Genomic DNA, 21830 nt, shown 5'->3' on the forward strand with positions numbered 1-21830 from the left:
TTTAGCATTTATGTATCAAGCAGCAGCAATATGCCAGCCACTGTTCTAGGTGCTAGAGATGCAGCATGAAGAAGGCAGACAATCAACAAATAGCTAAATATATCACATCAGATGGCAACTATATGTACAATGCCAAGCAATATGACAGTAGGGGATTACATCTTTATACAGAGTGGTTAGGGATGGCCTCTCTAACCCTGAGCCTGTGAGTAGAGCCCAGTGAGAAGCAAGCGAGCCAGCCACCTGTGTGAGCTGCCAGGCAGAGGAAACAGCAGGTACAAAAACCCTGAGGCAGATGGGAACGTGCCTCCTGTGTGGGAGGACCAGTATGGCTGGAGTAGAGGGACAGGGCAGGTGAGAGTGTAGATAACATCAGAGAGGCAGAGTGATTGTGGGGAGGAGGGGTTCTATGAGGTCTTGTAGACCGTTGCAATGACTGGCTTTTCCATGGAGTGCCACCGTGGCAGGGTATGGAGCCAAGAAGTGTTAGAAAAGGCTCATCAGAGTGTGTTGACAATCCTCTAACAAGGAAGGGGCTTGCGGAGAGAGAGAGAAGTTCTGTGCCCTTTTTCATCAAGTTTGCATAGGTATATTTTGTGAGATAACCACCCATAACTTTCCCGTATGAACTTTCACTGTTGTCTGTGTGATAACGTAATTATCTTATAGTTTTTGTCTGAATGCCCAGATTGCCAAATGAATGATTTGTATCGAATTCCCCAGCTAAACTTCTGTGATCACTGTCAGTGCTTGTCTGTACTATCCGGCTGAGGTAACAGCTGAGTTTTATGCCAGCATTGCTTTCCTGCCTCCTAAAAAAAAATAGGGAAGAACGATATTTTGCCTTTTTTTTCCTGTAGTTAACATTCAGGATGCTTTCTGATGGAATAAAAGTGATTGATATGTTATTCTGAACCTCAAATTAAATAATTGATGCTTCTAAATTTAGGAATATAGTATAATTATGAGAAATGTTTGCAAAGCATGAATTCCAGCAGCATACAAGTTTCTGAAGTAACAAATTATTTATTGTTTATTGGAGAAAAATTCTTGAATTTAATGATGCTTTGATATGAATAAGAGGTCTTTATGTCAGTATGATTCAAGTATAACTTTAAAATTAATTGCTTTGGTTCTAATTGACTAGTTAACAAGCATCAAAGATATATACATACACACACATATACACGTGTGTGTGTGTGTGTAATTGGGAGCATGAAATAAAAATCTTGTTGGCAATGTTATTTTAAGCATTTGTTTTTCTTTTTTTAATAATCCCTGTTTCTACCTATTTGACATTAAAAATTAGTAAACTGGAATGATAAATACATAAGCCTTTGGGAATTTAAATGTAATCTTTAGAGAAATAAGCTAATAAGGGAAGAAATAATTATTGTTAGTTGTCATTTAATGCAAAATACTCATTTTGTGATTGAAGGATATAAACAGGTTTTGAAATGAATATGAGATGAATGTCTTTTTCTGGGTTAACAGAAACAAACAATTAAAATGTACGTGCTGAAAATTTTAAATGATTGCCGTACAACCAGATAGATATTTAAAATGATACAGAATAAATTTTAAATCCCTGCTATTAGATATATTTTATATTTTTAATCCTAATCATAGTAAAAGAAGGTTCTGTGAAGTCTTCATAGCTACTTTTTTAAACAGAATGGAAACTTGCATTGATTCCATAAGGATATTTGGTTAACCATAAAAGTCTTAAAAGGAGATGTAACTAGTCTTTCTTCTGTTCATATGTTTTTTACTCAAATGTTTGTCTTTACTTATATTCTTACATATTTATACCAAAAAGCAGTAGAGTAGTAAACCTCTAAATTTATCCAAAATTTCTATGTGTTTCTTACAACAATTTAAGTTAAATCTACAATTTCATGTTAGCTTTATTTTTATTTGGAAGAGAAATGGTTGAGAGATTTCACCTTGCATTCAATATATTTTTTATAATATTTCCATTCAGGGGATATTCATTTAATTGGTTAAATGTTTGGTACCACTATAAAACACTTTTCACTGCCATTTTCAAGGACTGGTCATTGTTTTCTGAGATCTGGAAAATATTTATTGTAATATTTTAGCTTGAAGTCTGTCTAAAAGAGAATAATTCTGTTTCTTTCATTCCAGATCAAAATATGAAGCCAATATGCAAACATCTCCAATAAATTTTCTCTATAGACATAACTAATATGTATATTCTAGACCATCTGTTTTTTACTTAAATACTTGGGTTTTTCAGGGAAAAGCAGGTCTGATTCTGATTAATATAGGTCATTGTACCTGTGTGAACCTGGCATTAAAATAGTTTAAAGTATTAGCATTATTGTGCTCTCTAATATATAAAAGTAAATCGTCTGTTAATATAAATTACTGGTTCTGGTTTTTTTTCTCCAGGCCTGATGGAATTGGAACTGTTTCAGTGGAAGAAAAAGAGAGGTTTGAAGAGATAAAAGAGAGACTCTCTTCGCTTTTAGAAAATCAGCTAAGCCATTTCAGGTATAGATTCTATTCATTAATATGAGTATTTGCTTCTTCTACTTCACGCAATTCTCTAATCCCCTACAAATGATTCATGATGTCTTTCTGCTTCTACTCAAGAACTATCAGTAGCTCCCCCCATTGCCTGTAGAGCATGATCCAAATTCATCATGCTAACATTAAAGGCTTTCTGTGGTCTGATACCCAGCCTGTCATTCCATTTCTGTTACCCACTTAGGGAACCCATTCTCCCTACAGTATCCATTTCAGTGTACCTCTGGCTTGCCGTTTGCGTTTCTCATCCTTGCGTGGCCTCTTTCCCCACCTCTCTCTCTATATATATCTCAATTCTACCCTCCAGGCCGGGAGACTTTCCAGTCGCACTTCCAAGTGGAACCTTTCTTCATTATTCCAGGAAAGAGTGGTCTGAAGTCTTTTAGCATTTATTGCCTGTGCTCTTCATTTGTCAATCTTGACACAGTTATGACATACATTGCTTAAGTCAATACTAATGTTTTTATCTACATACTTTGAAAACAAGGGCCATAGCACCCAGCAGAGTTCCTTGCTTAATAAATATTGACAATTGGTACTAAGAAACATTTGCGGAAAGAAAGATAAAGATATTGATAGTATTTATTTTTCTCTGATTAAAGATAGTTCAACAAAATTGAATGCTTACAAACAGAAATATCCTAATACATTTTCTTTTATCACTCTTATTGGGCCTCATAAAAGGTCACTATATCAGAATATCATGTCTGACAGCATGTCTGACTTTTGCATTTATGTGGTTTGGAATCATTTTATGTGAACTTATTGAAAAAATAAACTCAGCTAATATTCCCCCCGGGGGGTGGGGTGGGGCTTGTTATTTATCCATTTGAACACTGCATGGCTGTTCTGAGCCTCAGTGTCCTTATCTGTAATATGAAGGACTTAGACTCAGTGACATTAAAACAAAATTGAAAGAAGAAATTTTCAGAGACTATACTGTGTCATGAAGCCCTGGTGGTGCCGTGGTTAAGAGCTGTAGTTGCTAACTAAAAGGTCAGCAGTTGGAATCCACGAGCTGCTCTTTGGAAATCCTATGGAGCACTTCTCCTTTGTTCTGTAGGGTCGCTATGAGTTGGAATCAACTCTAAGGCAACAGGTTATCAACAAGTATACTGTGTCTCAGCTGTGGAGGACATTTATATAATTAATATAATGTAGATGCTGAATTTAGATCTAACCCAAAAAGATGATGCTATCATAGAAAGGATAAGAGGGACAAAAAGTATGTTTGGAGTTAGGCGAGATGATTGTAAAAAATGAGGGGCAACAATACATAAAGTAATGGTTTTCAAGACATTAAATTTCAGGCAATGAATAACAGTAATCCCTGAGAAATGGGAAACAAATTTTGTAAGCCCTATAATTGCCTCAGCTTACTGTTTGGAGACAATTTTCACTCCCTGGCCCAGAGAGGAGGAACCTGGTTGGAACCCTGTGGACTCCCTGACTTGAGGAATCAGAGCTGGGAATCCAGAGAGGCCAAGGCAATCAGAATTTGCAGATGAGAGTGTTAAAGAAAAGAGAGAGGGGACAGAGCTACAGATATTTGCGGAGTGCCCCACTGGATTTTTCAGCTAAGTACTAATCAATGTATGAATGTGAGGAAACTATCAAAAGTTGGACAAAGAACCATTGAAAGGATTGCAGGGGGAAGTCTCCAATGCTAACAGAGGCCCAGAAATAGTTCCAGTTCCCTCTAACCAGAGTGGAAATCTTCTAATTCACAGACATCAGGTAGACTACTCAGAGGGTTTTGTCTCAGTATTGCGAAAAAATTAGCCCAAGACTAAATGCTACCCTACTCTGTCTTGATAAGAATCAAGACTCAAATCAAATTGTTTCCAAGAAACTTACCTGCATCCTAGAACAAAGCTCAAGAATATTTAAAGGAATACAAAAATATCCAGCCACCAACAAGGTAAAATTCAACGTCTAGTATCCAATCAAAAATTACTTGGCATACAGAGAAATAGGAAAATATTACTAAAGAAGAGAATTTAAAAACCATCCAATCAAAAGACTAAGAAACAAAGATAGAATCAGTAGACAAGGGTATTAAAAAAATTGTTACTACTTTATGTCATGTGTTCAAGAAGATGGAGGAAATATGTTAAGTAGTTGTTGTGTACCATTGAGTGAATTCTGACTCATAGCAACCCTATAAGACAGAGTAGAACTACCCCACAGGATTTCCTAGGCTGTAATCTTTACGAGAGCAGATCTCCAGGTATTTTCTCCCACGCAGCAGCTTGTGGGTTCAAACCACCAGCCTTTGGTTTAACAGCCAAGTGCTTAAACATTGCACCACAAGGTACCCTAATGTTAAGTAGAGAGATGTCAAATATAAAAAAGACACAAATAGAACCTCTAGAAAAACACTAGTTATGATAAACAGCAAATTAGACACGGCAGAAGAAAAAAAATTTTTGAATTTGAAGACATATCAACAGATGCTAACCAAAATGAAACAAAGTAAAAGGACTGAAAAGAAAAAATGAGCACGGCATCAGTAAGCTATGGGACAACTTCAAGCAGCCTCATATATGTGTTATTAAAGTTCCTAAAGGAAAAGAGGCGGTATAGAAAAAATATTTGAAGATATAATAGCAGAAAATTTCAAAATTTTGAAGAGAACTGTAAACCCTCAGAACCAACAAAAAAGCTTCAAGAAACAACAAAAACTGCACCAAGACATATGAAAAACAAATTGCTTAAAAACAGTGATGAAAAGAAAATTTTAAAAAATAGCCAGAGAAAAAAAGATACACATGAAGGAGCAAAGGTAAGAATAACAACAGATTTCTCTTCAGAAATAATACAAACAAGAAGATAGTGGAGCAACATCTTTAATTTACTGAAAGAAAACAACAACAACAAAAAATATATGATAAACCTAGAAGTCTAAATTAAGAAAAATGTCTTTCCAAAGCAAATACAAAATAAAAATTTCTCAGATGTACAAAAGCCAAAATAATGCATCATCAGCCAACCTAAACTATAAAAAATATTAAAGAAAGTCCTTCAGGCTGAAAGAAAGTGATACCAAAAAGAAATATGATTCCTCACTAAGGAATGAAGAACATGAAAATGGTAAATATATGGGTAAATATGAAAGACTTTCTTCATTATCTTCATCTCTTTAAAAGATAATTGACTGTTTAAGACAAAATAGTAGCTGTGTAGTGTCAGACTTATAACATGTAGATGTAAAATGTATGGCAACAATGTTTGAAAGGCCAATGGGGGAAAGTGGAAGTAAACTATTGTGTCTAATATTACTTGAAGATAGACTGTGAAAATTAAAGATATGTATACCAACCCTAAAGCAAACACTAAAAAAAAAGCAAACTATAGAGATAAAATGGAATCAAAATAATGCTCAATTAATGCAAATGCATACTACCAAACTCCTCACTCAACATGAAACAGGTAATCTGAACATCCCTATATTATTAGAAAAATTGAACTTGTGTTTAAAAACCTTTCCATAAAGAAAACTCCTGGTCCAATTGGCTTCATTGATGAAGTCTACCCAATGTTTAAGAAAGAAATATACCAAATCCATGTAAACTCTACCATAAAACTAAAGGTGAATAAATACTTCTCAACTTATTCTATGATGCCAGCATCACCCTAATACCAAACCAAAGACATGACAAGAAAAGAAAACTCCGGAACAGTATCCCTCATAAACATATATATAAAAACTCATAACAAAAATTCAACAAATTGAATCCAACAATATATAAAAAGGATGATACCTCATGATGAATGTGGTATATCCAAGAAGGCAAGGTTGGCTTAACATTTAAAAATCAATTGTGTAAGGCACCCTATTAACAGGATTTATTTCTGTTAATAAAAAACCATATGATCATCTCAATAGATAAAGAAAAAGCATATGAAAAAATCCAACATCTATTCTTGATTTAAAAACAAAAATTAGCGAACTAAGAATAAAAGAAAACTTTCTTAACCTGTTAAAGGCATCTATTGAAAACCTAGAACTAATATCGTAGTTAATGGTGAAAGACTAAATGTTTTCCACCCAAGATCAGGAATAAGGCAAAGATGTCTGCTCTAACCACTTCTATTCAAAATTGTACTGGATGTTCTAGCAAGTACAGTAAGGCAGAAATTAAAGTCATCTAGATTGGGGAAAAAAAATGAAACAGATATACCATGTTCATGGGTCAGAAGACTCGATATTGTTAAGATCTCAATTCTCCCAAAATTCATCTACAGATCCAATGGAATACCAGTCAAAATCCCTGTAGAGTTTTGTACAAATGTACTAGCTAATTTTAAAATTTATGTGGAAACTCATAGGATTTACCATAGCCAAAATGAGTTTAAGAAAGAACAATGTTGAAAGTCTAACACTACCTAATTTCAAGACTTATTATAAAGCTACGATAATCAAGACAATGTAGTATTGAGAGCCCAGAAATAGACCTACACACATATGGTAACTAATTTTTAACAAATATGCAAAGGCAATAGACAAAGTATACTTTCTTCAATGAGTGGTGCTGGAAATATTGGATACCCAAATGCAAAAAAAAATTAACTTTGATCCATACTTCACTTAAAAACATAGGAGAAAAACCCTCTGTCCTTGAGTTAGACAAAGACTTTAAGTAAAATACCAAAATCATGATTCATAAAATAAAAAAAATTGTTAACTCGAACTTCATCAACATTAAGAGCTTTGTTCTTCAAAAGACATTTTTAAGGGAATAAAAAGATAAGTCACAGAGTGGGAGAAAATGTTTGCAGAATACATATCCCCAAAAGGACTTTTATCCACAATACATTTAAAAGAAAAAAAAAAAGTTGCCGTCGGGTGGATTCTAACTCATAGCAACCCTATAGGACAGAGTAGAACCGCCCCACAGGGTTTCCAAGGAGCAGCTGGTGGATTCGAACTGCTAACCTTTTGGTTAGCAGCCAAGCTTTTAACTACTGTGCCACTAGGGCTCCTAGCCATACCTATTGTTAGTATGTCTAAAATTAAAAAAGAAAGAAAGAAAACAAAAAAACTGAACATACCAAGTGTTGGTATGGATGTGGAGAAACTGGAACTCTCATACACTGTTGATAGGAATGTAAAATGGTACAACCCACTTTGTGGAAAGTAGGCAATTTCTTAAAAATTTCAGTACCTATCAATATGACCCAGCCATTTCACTCGTAGGTATTTCTCCATGAGAACACAAAAGCTTATGTCCATTCAGAGACTTCACATGAATATTCATAGCATCAGTGTTCATAACAGCCATAATCTGAAAACAAGCCAAATGCCCATCAACAGGGGAATGGATACAAATGTACTCTATTCAACCGGAATACTGCTCAGCAATAAAAATGAATGAACTGTTGTTACATGCAACATCATGAATGAATATCAAAATAGTTATGCATAGTAAAAGAAATTGGATAAAATTGTATATACTCTATGATTCCTCTTATTTAAAATTATAGAAAATATGAACTAATATATATGACAGAAAGTAAATCAGTAGTTGCCTGGGAGTGGGGAAGAATAATTTGGGAGTCATGAATACGTACACTACCTTGATTGTGGTGATAGTTTCACAGGTGTATATGTATATCAAAATTTACCAAATTTTATACTTTAAATATGTGCAGTTTACTATATGTCACTTAAAAAAAAAAAAAAACATTGCCATGGAATCGATTCTGACTCATAGCAACACCATGTGACTGAGTAGAATTGGTCCATAGAGATTTCTTGGCTGTAATTTTTATGAAAACAGATTGCCAGGCCTTTTCTTCTGTGGTGCCTCTGGGTGGGTTCAAACCGCCAACCTTTGGGTTAATAGACAAGCGCAAACCATTTGCGCCACCCAGGGACATATGTCACTTATCTCTGTCAATAAAACTTTGAAAAGGGGGTAAAAAGCTACATGCTTCTCTTTTATAGCAGGAGGTAGGTTAGTAGGTTAGTATCAACACTGAAAATTCAACGAGTTGAAATATTAGCATGTGATTGGGGGACATGAAATTTAAATACCAAAAGAATCAGCTAAAAGCTGCAAACAGTTTTTTTTTTTTTTTTTCTGGAAAGCAGAAAATTACTTGAGGGGATGGAACTGGCATAGGCAACTTCTGTTCTTTTGTAAAAAGTCTTTTAGAAGAATTTCCTCTTTAGACCATGTGCATATATAACTTTGATAACAATAAAACCTGTTTAAAAGTGAGTACGGAAAACAGGGCTTAATTTTAGAACTTGTCTATATAGGCTCATGTATCTGTGTAATTAACTTACCAAAGTGAGAATAAGGGTGACTTCAGTTTATTCAGATTAGGTATTAAACTTGGTTGAATTTTGTTTGATAATTGAGTGTTTTCCCCTTCTCTTTGCTATTGTAGACCTATCAGAGTGGTAAAATCCCAAAATACTTATCCTGAAAGGCAGAACAAAACGATTCCCTTCCTTTAAAACTTGTTTTGTAATGATTCATTAAGGTTCTGTGTAGTCATTTTCTGTACTTTATTGATTCAGGATTACTTGTACTCTGCAAATGTGTTGAATTATTTACACATCTTGGGCAGCTAATGCTAATTCAGAACATACCCAGTGGGACCTCAGAGCCCTGAAATGCTAAATGTAATCTGGGGATCAGTAACATTCCATTCATAAAATGTGTCACCCACAGGTTAATGGAAATAAACAATAGGAAAGACAATGGGTGGATTATGCAAATACACTGAAAAGATTTAAACAGGGGGCGGGGACTACAAGAACCCAATTTGTGTTTTATTTAAACGTGGATTAAGGTTGATGGTATACAAGATGATTAAAGCCACTTTGCTAATTTGTTAATGCTCTCTATTGCACAAGAAAACCTCTTGCAAAATAAATTGGTTGTGGCTTTTTTTTTTCAGGGAGGTATGATGGGGTGCGTGGAGACAAGATTAAGTGAAGAAAACTTCTAACAGTAAATAAAATAATAAGCACAATATTCTGAAGAAATATTTGAGTGACCAGATTATATGATGCATATTTGCATTTATCTGAAAATAATGAAGATTTTATTAAACTAAAACCCGACCCTAATATAAATTCAACTACTGCTTTGTTTTAAACGAAGGAAGTGAGAAAATCTTTTTCTTTCCTTTAAAATTTGGTCCCATAAAACAAATTGAACCTAAATATATGTGTTTGTAAGGAAACCTGTTCAAATTACAGTGTGAAAGAAAAAATTTCGTTGTGAATTCTGTCTGAGGAAATATGTCTGCTAAGTCCCTGAATAATGGAAAAGAGCTTGGAGATAAGGAAACTTGTTTCCAAATTATTATTTTGAAGAATTTTAAGTCAGAGCAAGGCAGCAGTCTACTGGCAGCCCAGCTGCCTGTAGCACTTGATTTTGGGACCGAGTGGAGTGGGGAGAGTGTTGCTGAACCTGGTTCAGCAAAGCTAAGAGCTCCAGGAGGACGAAAAGGCCCTGACATACTGTACTCGTTAAGTGGAAAGTGACCTAAAGAGCCACTCCCTTCTAAAGAGCCATAAACCTGTTACCACCATGTGGCAACTAACTTCTGAGGAGCCCACCCACTTTCCTAGCTTCCCCCGACCCTGATTTCAGAACACCCATATGAGATGATGGTGTGTATTAGGAATACAGTGGAGCTCTGCTGTCGCAATGGTTAAGCGCTTGGCTGCTGACTGTGAGGTCAGTGGTTCGAACCCACCAGCAGCTCCGCGTCTGCCTCTGAGGGGGAAAAGACCTGGTGATCTGCCCCCAGAAGATCACAGCCCAAGAAACCCTATGGGGCAGTTCTACTCCCCTATAGGGTCTCTATGAGTTGGAATCGATTCAACAACACACAGTAACAGAATGAGATTAAAAATGCTTGGAATAAATGACTCTCTCCTGGCAAAAGACCTGTAGAGGGTTTAAATGCGTTGGATGAGGAGGTTGAAGAGTTAGACACAAGAGAAGACCAGCAAATGTCAGCAAAGAGAGAAGCCGAAATCTTGTTTGTCCCAGAAGTTGTGTTCGTGGCATAGGTTTCCCATCTTAAACCAGACATAATGGGGGAAATCATTTTATGTGGGAGCTTGAATAACAAATAAGAAAATATTATGGAATGTGTTTTAATTACCTCTTTATTCATATGCCACTCAGAGCTGTTTTTGTTTACTGTATTCTTTTAGGATATGTACTTTCAAAACTTTAGAACATTTTTATCACAGTGTATACCTTTATTGTTTCAGACATTTAAATAATAGGGCTAGGTAAACTTTAGCAGCTAAAATTTTCCAGGGTGAGTTGATGCTATTTTAACCTCTTTTTGTTTTTCTTCAATAATGCCAAGTAATACAAGAGAAAATTATTTCGCAGTCTGGGATATTAAGTGTTTGACTTCTTGGTTCTTTCTTTTGTTTTTAAAGATACTGTTTTCCGTTTGGACGACCTGAAGGTGCTCTAAAAGCTACACTTTCATTACTTGAAAGGGTATGTTTGAACATTACTTTATAAATACCATTTGTGTTCTCAGTTGCCGTGTATTTTAGTTTTTGAGCAAGGCAGGCAGTCCCGTCCTCACAAGTGTGTCCTCTTCACTGAGCTCATCCCACTTCATCAATTTCCCACCTTTTCTTACTTCATTCAGACTCTCCCTTTATCCTGCTTTCTTCCTCCCCATTTTCCAAAGCCTATCATTGTCATCCCATCCTGAGATTATGGGATCTTTCTGGTAGTATCCACTTTTTCCTATTTCTTTTTTGCCTCGTGAAATAATAAAATTGCTTTTTTCAGTTAAGTATAATTACCTGTGCTTTTCAGACTTCATAGTTGTCTTTTATTACCCCCCGACTTTATTTTTTCTTCTGTCATATTCCTCATGCCTGTAAGAGATTATCATTTAACATTCATAAACATATCGTTCCTTACATTCAAAATTCATCTCAAAATTTATTTCAGTTGCTCTAATTTGTGTGCTACTTAAAAGAATGAATGAGTTGTAGAAACTCACTTTCCCCAAAATAGAGATAGAAAACAAGGTTTTATATCCATGCAAAGAATCATTTTTTAAAGAAAGTACATACTCCACTCCTGTTTTTGTGGCAGATGATTGTAAATGGAAAATATTAGTCGCATCTGTTTATAAAACTTCATATGCTAGATGGGTGCTAATGGTTAAATGACATGTACAACCCCTACTCCATGTCAAAATTAAAAAGAATTTCAAGGGATTATCTACAAATCCTGCTTTGATTATTCTAGCCTTGGTTTATGGACTTCAAGCACTTGCTCTTGTCCGTTTTTCTGCCAGATAAATTTCAGATATTATATTGTTTATTAACACCTCTATTAAAAGCAAAATGGAAAAACATTGTTCAGACCTTCCATCTCTGTTTATGTGATTTAAGGACTTGTTAATGAGGGCTAGAACTGATGGCTAAAATGAGATCTTTTGATCCCATATGGATTCCATCTGTATATCCCTGCCTTAGCCTGGGTCACCATGTGTTCTGTGATAGAAATATTATTTTAGTAATTATCTGTTTTATTAGAATTTTTGTAATGTTAAAAGCTACATGTAATGGAGGCTTTTCAAACTGTACATTCCATCCTGTTCCTTAAGGTACCATGAATAAAATAACATTCTGAAGGATGGCTTTACTTTTTGGATCCACATGCCCGCATGGGTCCCTCATGCTGCCCGTCATGCTCTGGTTTCCATGGAGGGTCCCCTCCCCCCACAGGGCGGAGTTAGTAATAGTGGAGATGCCCACGTGCCCAGCACTGACAGGTGGCAGGGTGAACAATGACCTTTCTTCCAGCTACAGTCACTAATCGTATCTCCCTCTGAACTGAGAAATGTTAAGGGCCATTTCTCAATTCTTTATGTCTCTTCACTTAGACATCTTAGAAAATGAAATATAATCTGCATGGGAACCACTCTTGATACCTGTGATGCCTTGGGAAGACATGGGGTGGAAGCATGAAACAGGTTTTGTCTCCGTTTTGCACTTGCCAGCCCTCTTCTGCATGTGCAAAGAAAGAGGATCCAGTTCCTCCCACTCCAAATTAAGTGCCCAGCTCTTAGATAATATGAAATACTGCCAGATTTAAACCCTGGACTCACCTCTGGGTCAGACATACACATTCTAATATTAATGGCTTTTTCTGTTACTTAGAAGTTTGTCACCATGGGAAGACCTATTAGTAAAGTTCATGGTTCTGCATATGGAATATAATTCATCTTAAATTTAAATTTTAGTAATAATCACACTAAAAATTGTGCGTATTTAATGCTTGTATACTTTTTACTCTGAGTATAGGGATTTTTCTAGCTATAAAAGGTCTGATGTGCTATTCTAATTAAAGTGTTAAAGTTTTTTTTAATATGAAAATGGGAAGAATAATTGAATTTGATACAGAAAGAAATTTGTAGAATGATAAATTTTGCTGTTTTCAAAAAAGGAAACCTTGCCTAACAAAGTTAAAATGTAGTCAAGGATCACTGATGCTTGGGTGAGTGAGTAATAGAAAATCCTTAGTGCTGAAGCTGACCATAAAGAGAATGAAATAATAAAGCATGAAATGAATGCCTTTGTGTTCTTTTGGTATTTCTTTTGAGATAAAAGACTAATAGAATAGTAAGAGCACTTATAAGAGCATTGTCTATTCTATATTAACATTTTACCATATATGTTATAATTTAAATGAAAGCAAAGCAAGAAAAAGTGTCTTAAATATATGGAAAAATACAGTTTGAATAATAGCATAACCAAAAGTTATTGTGAGCACTTTTATCACTAAGAAAGTTTTAAGGAAAACTCTCTGAGTCATTATAAAAGTGTTTAAATGCATGACATTTTGAATTCTGGATATAATTTATTTTACCTTTGCCAGATACTAATGAGTTTTGTTTTTTATTTTTTTAAATTCTCAGAAGTTTCTGTTTATTTTAACATTTTCTATTCCCTAAGCATCCATTTCACTAGACAAAGAAGTTTTCTTTCGCTCTTTTTTATAGCCTGCCATAGTATTTTTCAGCAGATCACAATAGTTAAAGTTTAATTAATGAGAGTAGAAATCCTGATTTTTTTTTTTTTTTAAACTCAAAAATGAGGCTTATTCTTAATGGGATTGTTGTTACTGTTTTCAAATATGTTACAAGATATAAGGCTTTTAAATTAGCGACGTGCAAGACAAACTTTGTTTATTGCTTGTCCCAAAGACTGTAATCCTGATCTGAAACAGCTGCTCTAATGGTGTCGTGGGTCCCTGGAGGAACGGCGACAGTCACACTGAATGGTGGCTTGGCCTATGGGACATTTTGATGTGCGTAAATGCGGCTTAGCCAGGAGGAGCCAGGATTGGAGGATTAGGTTCCCAGTTGTGAAGTGCCGACTCATTACTTACCCCTGATGTTACTTAGGGCCTCTTCCTAATAATAGTAAGGTCTGGGACAATTTGTGTCATTTGTGTTTAGTATTTATTTGACGGTATTTCTCTTTTTCTTTTAATTCGGTAGGTTTTAATGAAAGATATTGCCACTCCCGTACCAGCAGAAGAGGTGAAGAAAGTGGTCAGAAAATGTCTTGAGAAAGCTGCCTTGATCAATTACACTAGACTCACAGAATATGCCAAAATAGAAGGTCAGTGCAGTGAGCAATTGCCGAAGTGGCAGTGAGAGGCAACAGTGCCTATTAACTGAATTTTCTGTGAGAAGTCCTTTCCTTTCCTGAACAAACCTGTACCTTGGCAAAGGGAAATGTCTCATTAAAATCTCAGCTGGTGAACTGAAGAGCTTTTTCCTATTCATTGCTTTAATATGCCTCCTGGGACTCTGCTTGAATGAAAGACCCAGGATTCGTGCCTAAGTTGTCCTTTGTTCTTATTTTGAGTTTTCTGGAAATCAAAAGGTGTTTTCATGGGTTGTATTTTTTGACATTACTGTAAGTATGTCTAACATTTAAACTATGGGCAGTGTATTCTTTCCTGCTCAGTAACCCTGTAGTATGACGTAATTTTATTTTCTGTTCTGCAGTGTCCCTCAGAAGGAGGAAACTTGTTGATTACGGTGAGGGCTGAAATAAACTGGTAGAACTTCCTGTAGTTTTTAATTGCTTGCAATGTATTGATGCATTTGAAAGATTAGCTCTCTTGAGGGGACTGTGCTTTTTTTTTTCTCTATTCCAGATTTTATTCATTAATGATAATGATATTTAAGTTGTTTAAAAATAAGTAGATTAAAATTTGTGGAAAAGTCATAAAATCAGCGTTTATTCAACAATTCTTTGAGATAACTAAAAGTAACCAAAGGCTTCAAATGCTTTACTTTAATTTTCATAAAACTGGCCTATACAGTGTATCTAGCATTGATTTATGGAGGAAAAAGTTTGCAGTTAACGTTAAATATTCATATGTAAAAATAAAAATTAAATCATCCATTAGAAAAAAGATTAGTAATTTTTAATATAAAATTGCACGCAGTGAATTATAAAGGTATGCATTTGTTGATATTAAGGTACTACTGTCTTAATTTGGATAATGAAAAAAGTTGATTATATTTGGCTGTGTTATCTTTCCTTTTTTCTCTCCAAATCTGGTCAAGCTTTCTAACAAGCATGAGATAACCAGCCTCCTGAGTGATTAACAAAAAAGCCATCTCATCACTATAGCAACCAATATTATATCACGAGAGTAACAACATGAAACCTCCTTAGTTACCAGTTTATCATCATTAATTATGATATCATGTTGTGTTAAAGCAAAAGCGATGAATATTAGACCATTTGGGGAAAGTGGGAAATAAATGTCTTGGTTTTCACATTTTGAATACTCATTCAAATAATTTTCATGTTTTGGGAATATTGGGTGTTCTGAACATAGATTGAAAGAATTAATATAAAAATAGATATATTAAAAACCTTTCAAATCTGACAAAGAAAAAACAGTCTGTGGACTACCCGACTGAAGATAGTATTATTTTATACAAATGTTATGAACTCTATTCAAAAAAACTATAATTATTAATCATTGCCTTTTCTAAGAATACTGAAAAATACGCGGTATATTTCTTTGTTAATCTCTCTCTGTACTTTTTCGGTCATAGAGTCCATTTTAATATGGATCAAAAAAGAACTTATATTTGTACACAGCCATTGGGCTTCTTTCATTAAGTAGCTAGATAAACATGTTAACATGGCGTAAAAAGGTACAATCCTTCTTCTTGAGCACTGAGAAAAACAAGTCTGTGTTAGAGAAAACCTGTAGGAGCACCAAATGGAGAGCAAGCAGGAAAACTCTCCCATCTTCTTCCTTTCTGGAACCACCCCTCTTTTATCTCCAATCTAGGGTGGCAGTATTCTCGAAGATGACTCCTAGAAACCCAGTCCAACAGGACTGCCAAGCAGTCTCCTTTCAGAAAAACAAAATGCTTGCTCATTAGACAAGAAAATTTTCTATGCTTTTCATTATCTCTCTGTTTCTCTTTATCTTAAAAAGTAAAGTGCTTTTGTTTTATGCCCAGCAGCAGAACAAGAACAAATTCAAAATTTAGAAATAGATAGTAGGCTGCTTTTTTTTTCTTCATTGGCCTTCTTCATTATGTAAACATCAAGGGTTTGCTTTTTCTCCTAAATTCTCTTTTCTTATGTTTTAGGCCCAGCACAAAAGGAAACAGGTAATTAACATTTTGCATGCACATGCCAGAATTTCTGATGTGGTGGTGTGATGTTTTGATATTGATGAATAGCTCTCTCCTCTTCAGAGCTCCTATTAATTAGATAATTTTTGACTAGGATACTGAAAATAATTTTTTCAGAACTATTGCTAATGCTTTGTGGGGAAAATACAGACCATTTACCTCTGTAAAAGTTCAGCAATGTTTTTTTTTAATATGAATTCAAAGCAAAAACCTGAGGCTATATTAGTGTTATGCATTATCTTTTAAGCATGGACTTATATGGAAGCTGTTGCCAATATGTGAAGTGCTCTTAGAACTAGGAAAGAGGACCATCTTCCCTTATCACTCCTCGAAAATAACATGAGTATAAAGGATAAATGCTATCAAATAAAAAGTAAGGCTTTCTTAACTTTGAAAATTGTTTCTCACAGGAATGAGCAGAGGTTATCCAATTCCATTCTCAGGAAATTGCAAGGAAAGCATTCTTTGGGTGTCTGAACTTTTCAAGGATTTATTACTTTTTTCTTGTATCACTTACCACAATTGTAATTAACTGTGTGCCATTATCTGTTTATCCCATGTCTCCCCGTCAGCCGCTTGTAGGCAGAGAGTCCTTACTGACTTCTTGGTTGTATCCCCAGCACCCAGCCCTATGCCTGTTGACACCAAGTAGGTACTCAGTACTTTGGAGAGAGGAAAGAGGTTAATTGTTGTTGTTAGATGCCGTTGAGTCAGTTCCGACTCATAGCGACCCTGTGTACAACAGAACGAAACACTGCCCAGTCCCGCGCCATCCTCACAGTTGTTGCTATGCTTTAACCCATTGTTGCAGCTGCTGTGTCAGTCCATCTCCTTGAGTGTCTTCCGCTTTTTCACTGACCCTCTACTTTAGCAAGCATGGTGTCCTTCTCCAGGGACTGGTCCCTTCTGATGACATATCCCAAGTATATAAGACGAAGTCCTGCCATCCTCGCTTCTGATGAGCATTCTGGCAGTACTTCTTCCAAGACAGATTTGTTCATTCTTCTGCCAGTCCATGGTATACTCGACATTCTTTGCCAGCACCACAATTTAAAGGCATCAATTCTTTTGTCTTCCTTATTCATCGTCCAGCTTTTGCACGCGTATGAGGCAGTTGAAAATACCATGGTTTGAGTCAGGCGCATCTTAGTTTTCAAAGTGACATCTTCACTTTTTAACACTTTAAAGAGGTCTTTTGCAGCAGATTTGCTGAGTGCAATATATCATTTGATTTCTTGGCCGCTGCTTCCATGGACATTGATTGTGGATCCAGGTAAAATGAAATCCTTGACAGCGTCAATCTTTTCTCCATTTATCATGATGTTGCTTATTGGTCCAGTTGTGAAGATTTTTGTTTTCTTTGTGTTGAGTTGTAATCCATACTGAAGGCTGTAGTCTTTGATCTTCATCAGTAAGTGCTTCAAGTCCTCTTCACTTTCAACAAGCAAGGTTGTGTCATCTGCATATCGCAGGTCGTTGATAAGTCTTCCACCAATCCTGATGCTGCATTCTTTGTCATATAGTCCAGCTTCTCAGATTATTTGCTCAGCATACAGATTGAATAAGTATGGTGAAAGGATACAACCCTGATGCAAAGGTTAGTTATTTCCATCTAAAAATGATAAGGCAAGCGACAAGTGAAGATCCTTTCTAATCCTAGTTTTCTCGTGTTAGTCATATTTTACATATAATATAATGTTATAAACAAGTTTTCTTGGGTTGTTTTAGACTGAAGTCTTCCATTAAGGGCTCTATTTGTTGTTTTTCATTTCTACTTTTTCTTACTCCTTTTCCAGTATTTGACCCAAGAAAGTTCCAGGAATAGAACACTGCCAGTAAAAGGGAAAAGAACACATCTACAATGATTGCTATGTGCACTTTAGGAAAAAAAAAAAAATTAGAAAAAAATATGAAACTATTACCATCCCCTCTTATGACAGCCCATTGTAATAGCAGCAGTCCCATGCACTTTAACAAACTTTTTCAATACCTCCTATTGCATTTTATCCTCACAACGTTCCTGCTGTGAAATGGTTTTTTTCCTAGTTTACACACAAGACATCCGGGGTTGTTAGTGGCTACAGCTACAGGCTGTACAGCTGGAACTAGAGTCACGTGTCCTGATCCCTAACCCTCAGAGGCTCTGCTCCTTCCCCTGTGAACTATGGAGAAGTCACAGTGTGCCTACAGGAAGCACGGTGCAGAGATGCCTTGTGGGGTTGCACCATTCTCATTAAAGAAATGAGGGGAGAGCAAAGGTGCTATACCTGCCTTCCACCAGACACATGTATTTAACATCCAGACCACTGATGAATCATGCAGGTCAGCAACTCTAGGAAAAATACTTTTATTAAAACGCATGTGTAGAAAAGAGAAAAATCAGTGTAATCTTAATTTTGGTGGAATGAAGGCAAAGTTAATTTCAATTGAAGAGTCTTCTGAAGTAACAGAACAAGCGCTTGTAGGAAATGTAGCTCTTTTCCTTGAGTTGCAGTCAGTAGCAAGTAAATTTAACGAGGTTGCCTAGTAAGTGGAGTCCCTGGTGGTGCAAATGCTTAACGGGCTTGGCTGCTAACTGAAAGTTGGAAGTTCTAGTCCACCCAGAGGTGCCTCGGAAGAAAGTCCTGTCATCTACTTCCAAAAAAGAGCCATTGAAAACCCTATGGAGCGCAGTTCTACTCTGAGGCAGATGGGGTCACTATGAGTCAGATTAGACTCTACAGCACCTGGTACTAAAAAAAATACCCAAACCCCTTGCCATCGAGTCGATTCCAACTCATAGCGACCTTATAGGATAGAGTAGAACTGTCCTATAGAGTTTCCAAGGAGCACCTGGTGGATTCGAACTGCCAGCCTTTCGGTTAGCAGCCGTAACACTTAACCACTACACCACCAAGGTGTCCAGTACTGTATTGGTACCTAGTAAATGTTCTTGAGGGTATTTTTAAAAGTGGATAAAATTGAGAATATCATTTGTATATGTAAGAGCTCAAATCTTTAATAACACTTTCAAACAGTAGTCTCTTGAGCATTCTAGTAATTTTCTGCAATTTCTTTGTACCGTCTGAGAAAGAGTAAGGAGCCCTGGTTGCACAGTGGTGATGAAGCATTTGGCTGCTAACCAAAAGGTTGGCAGTTCAAGTCCACCAGCTGTTCCTTGGAAAACCTATGGGGCAGTTCCACTCTGTCCTTTAGGGTCACTATGAGTCAGAATCAAGTTGACGGCCACAAGTTTGGTTTGGTTTTAAGAAACAGTAAAATTCTGCCTAACATTTGTCTAAATTTTGCCATGTACCCCAGGGTTTTTTGTTTTGCTTTTTTTTTTTTTTTTTAACACCCTTTCATTAACTCCTTAAACAACTCTACAAAATAGATATTTTACAGAAGAGGTGACTTTTAGGAAAAGTTCACACCCTACACAAGGTTATGCTGTTGCTGTTAAAGTGCAGTAGAGGTAGAATTCACTCCCATGTCTCAGACACCACGGCCCTTTCCATGCTCTCTCCATTGGCTGCCCTGCCTCCAAGGACTGTCCAACTGGAAGCAATGGCTTTTTATAATAAACACCCTAGCCCATCACAAAAGCCAAGAGTTAATATTTGTAGAGCTACTTTTTCCAAAAATAATGATGGTAATAATAATAGTAAGCAATTATGTGCCAGTCATCATTCTAAGCACTTTGCATGCATCAACTCATTTATTCCTCCCAACAGCCCTTTGCAGTAAGTACTATTGTTATTTTTCCTTTTTCAGGAACCTGAAGCAGAGAGGTCATACAGCTTGTCTGTGATCATATAGCTAGATGGGGGGGATTAGAACCTGCTATCTACCTACTGAGGAGCCCTGGTGGTGCAGTGGTAAAGCTCTCGGCTGCTGGCAGTTTGAACCCACCAGCTTCTGTGGGAGAAAGACATGGCGGTCTGCTTCCATAAAGATTACAGCCTTGGAAACCCTATGGGGCAGTCCTACTCTGTCCTATAGGGTTGCTATGAGTCGAAGTCAACTCGATGGCAATGCGTTTGGTTTGAATTTTTATCTACCTACTGACCGACCTCCTTACCTTCCTCTGCCTTCCTCCCTCCCTTTTTTTGGGCAGGCTTGCATAGTTAAATTTGCGCTCAGTTAAAATGCGTGGGGGATCCAACTCCACCGTAGTCATTGAAAAGCCATCCAGTACAGCACTGTCCATAGAAATAGGATGTAAGCCCAAAATGCAAGTCATATATGGAATTTTAAATTTTCTGGTAGTCACATTAAAGAGGTAAAAAGAAACAGGTGAAATTAATCTTATTTACTACATTATATTGAAAATATTTTCATTTCAACATGTAATTAATATTAATGAGATAGCTTTCCTTTTTTCATAGTCTGTCTTTGAAAGCTGGTGTGTATTTTACTCTAAGGGCACATCCTGTTTAAGAACAGCCACATTTCAGGTTCTCAGTAACCGCCTGTGGCTAGTGGTCGCTAGATTGAATAGCACAGGCCTCATGTAAGGCTGAGAGTTGGACTCCACAATCTGAATCTTTGTGTTTATTTCCCTGGTAGATCTCAGGATGTCAGGCGTTGAAAGTAACTTAAAATTTGCAACCCCTCCACCCCCAACCAAGAATCTCTCTCCTCCCTCCCTGGTTTGTTTTCCTGCATTTTACTGATAATCATCTAACACACAATATAGTTCATTTATCCTACTTCTTGTTCTAGAATGTTAGCTCTATGAGGACAGAGGTTTTTTTGTTTTGTTTTGCTTTTTTTTTTTTTGGTGAAAATATACACAACAAAACATACACCAGTGAACAATTTGTACATGTACAGTTCGTTGACAATGGTTATATTCTTTACACTGTGTCACCATTCTCACTGTCTCTGCCCATATCGTTTAACTATTGTTAACTTACTCTCTGCCCCTTAAAGTTATCATCTGTACTTTAGAGTTACTGTTCTTTTTATTGTTGTAGTTTAAGTGAAAGTTTACGTTTCAAGTTAGTCTCTTATACAAAAATTCATACATACATTGTTATATGTCCCTAATTGCTCTCCCCATACTGTGACAGCACACTTCTCCTCTCCACTCCTGATTCCCCATGTCCATTCAACCAGCTCCTAACCCTCTCTGCCTTCTCATCTCACCTCCAGACAGAAGCTGCCCATTTAGTCTCATGTATCTACCTGAGCTAGGAAGCACGCTCTTCACGAGTATCATTTTATGTCCCACAGTCCAGTCCAATCTTTGTCTGAAGAGTTGGCCTCAGAAATTGTTTTAGTTCTGGGCTGACAGAAAATCCAGGGGCCATGCTTTCTGGGGTTCCTCCAGTCTCAGACCATTAAGTCTTCTCTTTTTACTACAATTTGAGTTCTGCACCCCACTTTTCTCCCATTCCGTTAGGAACTCTCTGTTGTGTTCCCTGTCAGGGCAGTCATTGGTGGTAGCTGGGCACCATCTAGTTCTTCTGGTCTTAGGCTGATGGAGTCTCTGGTTTATGTGGCCCTTTCTGCCTCTTGGGCTAATAGTTTCCTTGTGTCTTTGGTGTTCTTCATTCTCCTTTACTCCAGATGGTTGGGACCAATTGATGTATCTT

General features: G+C 36.5%; 1 protein-coding gene across 13 annotated transcripts in view; it reads left to right on the forward strand.

Annotated features, from left to right (window-relative positions):
* Positions 1–21830, forward strand: part of CADPS2 (calcium dependent secretion activator 2) — a 573575-nt gene that overhangs the window by 434204 nt on the left and 117541 nt on the right. For 7 of the 13 annotated variants that reach the window (XM_004386536.1, XM_004386538.1, XM_012558431.1 and 4 more), the window contains 3 exons: positions 2416–2517; positions 10979–11042; positions 14074–14197. In XM_004386536.1, the coding sequence (XP_004386593.1) occupies positions 2416–2517; positions 10979–11042; positions 14074–14197 (290 nt within the window). Of the gene's footprint in view, positions 1–2415; positions 2518–10978; positions 11043–14073; positions 14198–16206; positions 16228–21830 lie in introns of all 13 variants that reach the window. The other 6 variants (XM_023740897.1, XM_004386535.2, XM_023740898.1 and 3 more) reach the window with 1 other exon arrangement.

Source organism: Trichechus manatus, unplaced genomic scaffold (genome assembly GCF_000243295.1).
Source record: "Trichechus manatus latirostris isolate Lorelei unplaced genomic scaffold, TriManLat1.0 scaffold00167, whole genome shotgun sequence".
Classification (NCBI taxonomy): Eukaryota; Metazoa; Chordata; class Mammalia; order Sirenia; family Trichechidae; genus Trichechus; species Trichechus manatus.